This window comes from Sesamum indicum, linkage group LG5 (genome assembly GCF_000512975.1).
Source record: "Sesamum indicum cultivar Zhongzhi No. 13 linkage group LG5, S_indicum_v1.0, whole genome shotgun sequence".
Classification (NCBI taxonomy): Eukaryota; Viridiplantae; Streptophyta; class Magnoliopsida; order Lamiales; family Pedaliaceae; genus Sesamum; species Sesamum indicum.
The window spans coordinates 1,584,316-1,594,066 of NC_026149.1; the positions used below are offsets into that span (position 1 = coordinate 1,584,316).

At 34.7% G+C, this 9,751-nt stretch overlaps 1 protein-coding gene across 1 annotated transcript; it reads right to left on the reverse strand.

Moving 5' to 3' along the window:
- LOC105161604 (oxysterol-binding protein-related protein 3A-like) lies at positions 753-3,272 on the reverse strand. The gene is made up of 9 exons (XM_011079343.2): positions 3,080-3,272; positions 2,697-2,790; positions 2,397-2,513; positions 2,243-2,315; positions 2,040-2,158; positions 1,831-1,952; positions 1,359-1,535; positions 1,115-1,259; positions 753-1,007 (listed from the first exon to the last, which is right to left on the reverse strand). Exons 1-9 carry the CDS (start codon positions 3,178-3,180, stop codon positions 810-812), a joined length of 1,146 nt encoding a protein of 381 aa, XP_011077645.1. The 5' UTR covers positions 3,181-3,272; the 3' UTR covers positions 753-809.

Sequence of the window (9,751 nt, forward strand, 5' to 3'; positions counted from 1 at the left end):
TGTTAGAAATTATGGCCCAAATACAAAGGCCCACTCACATTAAAGCCCACCGCCACTTGGAGGCCCACACCCGGTACCGACCCGCTCCACTCAGCCCGACCCGGGTTTGTCTATACTTATATACACACTCACTCTCAAACCCTAATCTAATCTCTCTCTCCTCCTTGCGGTTTCCGCCGCTTCCCTCTCCTCTTCTCTCCCCCCCTTCAAACCGATGCAGCCGTTGGTCTCTCTCTCTCCTTGCCGTTTCCGGCGGTTATCAAGAGCCAACTTAATGGCTCTTGAGAAACCGCCTAACGGACTCTCTCCGGATGTTCCTTAGCCTATAAAAACGGAGGTTCCTCACCCTTCTGATTCTCGGCCGAACTTGAGAAAATCAGACTTTTCTTCCCTCAATCTCAGTGATATATTTTCTGTGTGAGAACGTGCTTTGTGGTAAGTAAGAGTGATCGGTCTTTGTGATCGGAGAGTTGTGGTTGGGTACCGTGGGTAGTGGAGCAACCGTGAGGGTTGCGGCTTGTGTGTTTGGGTGCGGTATCTGTGACCGTGTCCCTTCGGAAATCGGATCTGGCTCTTTCCCCTGAGCCACATCAGTACTGTACTGTTTCCTTGTTCAGTTCTTTCTATTTCTCTGTAAGTTTCATTTCTGTAAATTGTTGGCGTATTCGTATTTTTGAGTTCTTTCTATTTCTCTGTAAGTTTCATTTCTGTAAATTGTTGGCGTATTCGGCCTGTATTTTTGAGGAGTTTCGTACTCCATCGTGTGTAATAGTTGATAGGATATATTTGAAGGAAATACCACTGGAGGGTTACACCCTACATAGGGACCTGGTTTTCTCCAGACCAGCTTTGGACAGGTCCGCATGCTCAAGTGCCAAACGGTCTGGACGCAAACGAGAATCTGATGGCAGTAGCTTCTTAGGTGCAGTGTCGAAGCTGTTTATTTTGTGTGCAAAATGCGTATACTGAAATTTATCGTTCTTGGGGGCATCAGCAGCCCTCCAAACCTGCACCAAGACCAAAATGAAAAAGGCTTGGAGACCGTTCAACTGAAAGATGGTAACCATATATCAAGACAAACGAAAAATCGTAACCAAAACTATCATGTTCTAACCTCTTTAAGTTCAGAGCCAGGCTCTGGTTCTCCTTCAGCGTCACAAGGCTGGTAACTCATAAACTCATTCCACTTCCCAGTCATCAAATATTTAGGTTCTTCCGTAGCATTATATATGTATCCATCCACTTCATAACGACCAGCACTGGAGACAAGCACATAGAGTATCAAGAGATGAAATTGGTGACAAAAAGCACGTTCTCGACAAAGATTACATTATTGGCGGCTAGTCATGGAATCATACCCGAACCATCCACAAGGTTGGAAATACAGAACAACCTTGTCTCCTGTGGTGAGGTTTGTCAAGATCATGTCACCGGGTGAATCAACCCAAGTTCGTCCAAATATAATGTTATTAGCTTTTGAGGGAGGAGGAACCAAATCTAATACCACACCAGCTCTTTTGAGAGTCAGCCTTGTCCTGCACAACATACATAGAGTCAGTATCATAGTTTCACAGTCAGTGTTTAATAAAAATATTACAAGAAATTATAGCAAAATAAATCCTCAATGTTTGAATCTGATTGTAATAAAGAAACCTATAAAGTAGATTCTATTCATCAGAATGATCGCCTTTGGCCAAGACCAAGTAGAAAAGCTTTGACGGTAGAAGAATAGGGGAACAGAGAGCTTCCTAATATCCGGTTCAGGTTCTTGAGATTTAACATACAAGAAGATAATGTAATAACACTGTTCACGGCGAAAAGAACTTTTACCTTCCAACAGGGTATATATCAATTGAGTTCCCCAAAAATTTGGTTTTCAACTTCGAAGTAATATCATAAACAAAATGTTCGTTTTCTGCATGAGCTGCACTCATTGGAGGATGATGACTAACCTGATATCAAAATCATTTGTTAACAACCATTTATCGTAGATGCAAGAGGACAGAGAAATGGCAAACAGTAACTGTTTCATGGATCACCTGCTCTGCAATAAATGTAATGCCACCATGGTTGACCATCTCATATGTCTCACCAAGAATTGGATTAAACGGCTTCCATGTTCTCTGGAGCGCAAAATATAAAGACACAAACCAAGCGGCTGAACAAAACACGGGTAACTCATCAGAATGGTTGAACAAAGATTGAATCCACATGAGATAGCTACTGTAAAAGAACACATTACCAGCATACACTAATCTCATGTGTGGATCCTCGCATTCATCAGCCAAGTCCAATAGATACGAGTATTCCATCAACTGGTGATCAGAGTTACACCCATCAGAGTATTTCGCAACATCGTATATAGCAATCAGCTTAAGAATTTAGACAACACAAACCTCTGCCATTTTCTGAAGCATTGTCATAGGCTCGAAGATGAGAACCGGAAGTGTCACCATTGACGTGACATCAGAGCCAATATAGTTTTGCATCATTCTCCAATAACTGTCCCGATCCTACCACAAACAATTCATAGGTAAATTATGCATGATTGGTAATCTAGACTAATAGTTGAGGATTAACCAAAAGGTACGAGCAAAATCTCGGGATGGCGACACAAGTTCCATAATTGACAAGGTGAAGAATACAACTACATAACATGAACAAAAACTAAAGATAAAGTAAAAGAATTACAATACCTCCGGCTTCCATCTTCCTTTTTGAGCTTCAACCTCAGTGTCCTCAGTGCCTCCATCAGGATTTATGATTTCAAGTCCTTGGTAACCTAGCAAGCTAGAGATGGGAAAAACTAAAGTATGAGTGAAGAAAATGTTAAACAAAGTATGATAGTCTCATCTAAATGAAGTAGGCAGCAATTGTATGCAAGAACCAAGACATCTATTCAAGAACTCAAATCAAGAATCTTCAATCACGTTTACAATAAAAGAACTAAAGAAACAACATAAAATTCAGAAAAGCACAAAACAAAATACCCACAACAGAAACACAAGAACTGAACTTGGGACCTTTGAAAATAGAGCAAAGGATAAAGAATTTGCATAGTAAAAAATGATGAGAGTACCCATTAACGGATTTGGACATGGCGTTGCCAAAACTGGAAAGGGTCGAAGCAAACGAAGTGAAAAATCCAGCGCCCTGTTCCTGATCATTGATCGGTGCCATATTTTAGTCACAATTCTCAAAATAAAATTTGCTCAGAGAAGAAGAACAAAGCCAATATATAATCTTTCTAAGTATATTGTGATCCTTTGGCGGTTTCCTTAGTTTGAAAGTCAAGAACGACGTCATAATAACTAGGATATTTGTACGCGGTTGAAGAACGAATAGTCAATTTGTTGACAAGATATCATACGCTCCTTCTAGTCCCCAAGATTTTTGCGTTTCTTGGCGGCTAGGGGCTTTTTGGTAACATGAAACTGAGTTGGCCCAAACTCACTTGTTGGAAACCCAACAGTTTAAGTTGGGCTGCCATCAACAATTTGACGGCCCACAGAAATTGAGTCAGCCCTTCGTTGTATTAATGAATCTGGAATTCGAATTCTTGACATATCTTTCACAAGAATAAGACATTATTGAACACCATTTTCACAAGGATTAATGAACTATGACTTAATATCGAAAAACTCAAACTAGAATAGATAAGGAAAAATTCTAACGCAAATTGCATTTAGTTGGAAATGAACTAATTGTATGATAAGTGCAATACATTTATTATGTGATTGTTGTATCATTTAAGAAAAAGTGATATCACATGATAAGTATATCATACTTGCTCAAACTAAATCTAATTTAAGTTAAAAAAAATTCTAAATACAGACACCGATCTTTTTTCTAATTTTTTATTAGTAAAGAAAGGAAGAAGAAAGCAGACCAGCATAACAGCACTCCGTAAACGTGATAGTAGAAGTCTCCCATTATTGTGGCCATTTGAACTGGTGCAATTGGGAATCGGGTTGCGGTTGCGGGTGCGGGTGCGGGCTGTATGTCGAGAAAGCAGAATGGGTGGTCCATAATGTGGTTCTCAGACAGATGGGCTTAGACAGTGTTAGTATGAGAATGAAGAGTAAAATGAGAGAATCCAGACCACACACTTGTTGCTCTGACATGCTAAGAAGTACCTGCAATCAACGTCCATCTGCTATGGATGATGCTAATAAATATGCCACCGCAAGCCCACACTTAAGTACTAGCAAGACACGCTACATACATATTATTATTAGTATTATTATTTTCGTATATTTGTTCATCTCATTGAGAATTAATTATTTGAGCCACCTCTCGCTTTCAGTTTCAGACCACCTCTGCTCCACACCACCACAACACATAATTCTATCAAATTTTTCCTTACATAAATTGGGTATAAAGACACCACGCACAAGGAATCTATATACACTATATGTCATATGATTTATAATGTTTCATATTTTCATACTCGATTCATATTGATGTGTACTCGAGTCCAATAATATTGGATCGAAAAATCTTCTTTAAAATTTTAAAATTATTGAAAGGTTGACCTGTAAAATAACCTTTGGACTAATCTTTTAGGAGACATACTAGTCACAAAGGATCCTATCAAGTAAACAAAAAATCTATCACTATGTTTGTTTTCATTTCCAGTTTATTCCCGAGACAAGTCAAAACATACCCAATGTTTGCCATCATTCAAAAACACCTTATTTAGGTGTTTTTAACTGATTTAGCATAAAAACATACATATATATATATACACACATATATACATAAATATATATAAAAAAGGCATGATTTGACAATGAATAGTAATTTTTGTCTCCCAAAACACAACATTAAATATATAATACTTATTTTAAATTATCTCCAAAAACAAATCCAAACATACATACTATCTCTAACACACACTTATTTATCTTTGTTTTTCTCTCTCTATTTCCACAAAACACAACAAAACACTCAGAAAACGAATCCAAACATTATGTATAAGTCCTAGTTACCTATAGGTTCCAACTGATAATGGTGTCCCTATTGACATCCTTTTAAAATAATGTGTCTTAAAATATGTCATATGCAGCTAATGTGGATGGCATTGGGCTTGCCAGTACTAGACCTGGCTTTGAGTGTCGCCCCATCAACCGAGTGGCAAAATCCGTGCTAGTTGATCTATCATTTCTGCAACCTGTCAATTGTATTTGAACCAGTAGTGTTTGGGCATGTTGGGATGAACAAGTAGATGTTGTCTCATTAACATGAATTTGAATCAGATTTATAAATTGGGATAAAAAAAAGAAAGAAACAATTCGTTGCATACGTACGTAAAATTAAAACTCTATTTCCAACATGTGATTTTCACATTTTTCACAATTACATTCAACTTCACACCCAAGAACCCTCTTTAAATACTTGTACTATTGCAGTTGCATAGTGTTCAAATTTTTTTGAAAAAAAAAGAGGTATAAGTAGTGTGAATTTGCAGTGTAGGAATAATGAATTAGGATGTGGATGGGGTGTCAAACTGCATGGGTAGGGTAGCAGTGGGGACATAGGGTGTGTAATTATGTTAGAAAACGGCATTGATTGTGAAGGGCAAAGGCGGAGTGAGGGCCCAAATATAGATAGGGGGTGAGAGGTCACATTCTGGGCTCTGTGTCCGCCATCTACATTGTCCCTTTTTCCCCCAACACACAATGTGTTGGGAATCAGATCATCAAATCCAATTTGGTCAACTAATTTGCAAATAGTAAAATGTAAAATCAACGGCTAGATTGTGATACGAGGGCTGGACTGGTTTGTTTTGGCAGTGGCGCCCACACGGTTAACAATGTAATCCCCAATTTGTCATATATTAGACCTAATCACTCACAATTTGTTGGATTATATGACTTCAATTGTCACAACAACCTGTGTACGTAATTAATTATTAATGATATATGTACAGCAACCATTCATTTATTTTCTCAAAACTTCTGCAAAACTCACTCCAGATTTACATATGTTATTTGTTTTATTGAACAATATTTTAGAAATATTAATCAGGTATACCAAGTTTGAATCCAAAATCTTCTCTACAAGGTGGATCCTGAATTTTGGAAAACTCTCGTCATTGTCATATGGACACAGTATTCGCATGTCCAAAATAAAAAAGAAAAGACACGGTATTCGATACGCCAAATAGTGTGTCGGACACATTTTAGGATTGAAAGAAACGGCTACATACACACACACACACATATATATATCTTTGCACTGGCTAGCAAAGATCCTCAGTGTGTTCCACCGTTTCGATGGGTCGTCCTTCCTTAAATTATTCCTTGACTGTCCTAATTAAAAGTGATGTAATGCAACTCAATTAATAAAGATCAACTTACTATTTCTTTTTGTCTAATTCACTTTCTTTTTTCTGTTTGAATTTCAAGAATATTCTCATTCATAAATCGAAGATCTACATCTCTTAGTTCAAAGATCCAAACGACCAATCATGTAATTAATTGTTAGAATCAATAGATCTTCAAATTGTTCTTTTGGGAAAATAGAAACCCTTCTTATTGGATAATCAATGAAAAATCTAAAAAATCAGAATTCTTGATCAATGATAATCAAATTGTCTGTACCTTATCTTCAACTGTAAGATACTAAACTACTCTATTGGAATTGCAATAAATTAAGTAAATGTGTTTATGAAGTATAATATTTCTTAATTATAGATAAGTCGAATAGAAGCAAATGGGCCAAACTCTAGATTTTATAATTAATTAATGTATTGAATGATGGATGATGAGCACAGGAAATCAATTAGAGATAGACAATACGTTGCTATAATACTTTAGTATTAACACCGTCCAAGTAGTTGTAAAATTATTATTAGATTAAATGGAAGACCATAATTATAACACTCTCATCCTAATGAAGTGGTGGGGAAGCATTTGCAATAAAAAAGCACGTACTGTCCTTTTTCTTGCAAAACAAATTACTGTGCCTCTATCTATTAAATATGTTGTTCATGAGTGTTTGAATATTTGAATATATTGATGTTCTTAAAGGAATGGAAAACTAACATCCCATGATTATTGTACAAATTATAAACTCAAGATACTTGAAAATTGGTCATGTTCAGGACGAGATCGAGTTAATCTTCTCCTAACAGGTGTGAATCTAATATTTCCATTGCAACGAGAATTGATTTTTCGTTACTCTATAAATGTCAACGGTAAATCCGTACTATTAATTAAGGTAAAAAAAGATCAGCACAAAAAACTTACATTTTTACTACGGTTAATCAATATTATCATCGTTGTCAAAATGACCAAAACATTTGTTATATATAGTTTGAGCCATGGCTAATGTTTTGACCTTACTTGTAGAAAGAACGGGTAATAACCATCGTAGAGTCGAGATTAATTTAAATTCACCAAATGTAACATATATATATATATATATATATCTTGTAGCTAGCGTTCGAACACTACTCATTGGTAAAAATCTTGCTTATGATATATCCGACCTCGCTTATTACTACTGGACCAACAATTTAGTTGGTAACATTTATTCAAATGGCTTAGTAGTCGTACATATTAATTAATTCTAGATAAAAATTTGAAATATAGTTAGGTGAATCAATAAGTGATTTTCATGAATACAAATTAGAATAAAGAAAAAAAACTTGCTTTTGAATTGATCTAATCATCTGACTTGGCCAGCAATGATCACTTAAATATATTAGCAAAAATTGATAATAAATTGAAAGAATTCCTTAATAAATTAATTCCTCTAGAAATTATACAACTAGCAGAAGCATATCCTAAGCAAAATCTCACATTATAGTTGGTATTAAATAATATTATATATATCCATATGTCAAAAATAATAAAATAGCTTTTCTCGCATAATTGCATGTGAGTTTGGATCCCAAAAAAAGGTACGCCCCTAATGTCAAAGCCGTATACCGAAGATAACATCCCATGCATGCAAATACTTTAATTATTGTCTTTTATTTCTTGATTATCAATTTATCATCTCTCTCTATAAATAATTTGAAAGATCTGGCATGCATGTGTTAATCATTAGTTGATTTAGACCAGATCATTACTTAATTTGAAATGAAGAAGAGTAGTTCATCATAAGTCATCTCTTCAATATATCAATATATAAATAAATAAAATCAAAATACTATATGTTTTAATTAAAAGATGATATATGCACGCTCATGACTCATGCCCACGTAAAGTTACATTTGATCAATTCCATTTAATAACTCAACATACATAAATCTATAGATTTGAAATATTTAAATAAAAATTAAGTTTGAATAATTTTTTGATCTGTCGTACAATGTCATGAATGCCTAGTTACTTAATACAAGCCTCATAATTTATTTTGAATTCACTAAAGTAATGAGATGGTTTATATATAAAATTTATAAGTCATTTAAGCTGATCGTTTACGATCGATGCAACGTGTATATATATATGGCAATGATTGTTCAAATAATAATCACCAAACTGAGCTTGAAAAATAGTCAGTTGCTTAATGAAGTTGAAAGGGGATTAGGGTGGATGGATGTGTAATAAATAGTGGGAAGGGAAGGTCAGAAGTCACATGTGGAGAGGTGGAAGGGGTTCACATGTGTTGTGTTATACCCCTAAATCCAAATAACTTTTGTATGTGTGTGTGTTTTGCAGATGTTGGTAGAATCAGCTTTTTCTGGTATACGGATCACCCTCCTCAGCCCGCCTATTTAAATCACCACCCCCGACCCAACTGTTTCACCCTCTTCTGCTTAAATGCCTTTCCCACCTACTTTTTTAATCTAAACTCAATATTTTCTATTTTTTTTATCTAAGAATCATAAACTAATTTCACTACACACCACTCTAAATATATATATATAAGTTGGAAAGATTTGAATAGGAATAGTTAGTCAATGCAATTAGGTCAAACCTACTACTTAATTACAATTTGACCAAAGACAAACAAACAAGCCACATGCCCATCTTCAATTTTCTACATCAGACCAATTAAATTTCTTAATTATTTAATTAAACTATTTATTCCTCTTCTTTATTTTTTGTTTTTATTACGAATCATCAAACCCTGCCCATTTCATGGCATGCCACATGGGGGCTGATGTGATGTGTACGTATGTATAGTGTATAAATATTCCATTACCTAATTATTGGGTATGGTGTTGGATATATATTGATACGGTTTTTGTTTATTTTCTTAAAATATATGGATAATTTTGATGGACCAACGTTGTATTTCAACATGTAGTAGACAATATATTAATATTTTTAAATCAAATCAATATTTTAAAGTAAGCAAAGAAATAATACATTATTGTTAAAAGTAAATTATGCTCGTAGGAGCCTTTTGATTGCGAGATCTTGACATCACAACTTATCTATTTCATATAAGTACCCAAATGAAGATGAAACATTCAGAATTAATTAGGCGTACGTGTAATTGTATGATATGTAACCGATACATATTTTGACAAAAAAATCACATTCCTTTCTCCAAATTAATCTCATATGCATTAAAGTGTAAAAATATATAAGGGTTATTTGATTATAAAAGTTTTATTTGATCTGCAATATATTAGTACAATTGAGGAGTAAATACAGATTTTTATTTAATTTTTTATTGATATCAACAAAGTACATAAATTTAACTAACATATGAATTTATTTGTTGAATGGAAACAAGCATCAGAATTATTAGATATAATTTTTTAAATTATAAAGGATTAAAATAAAAT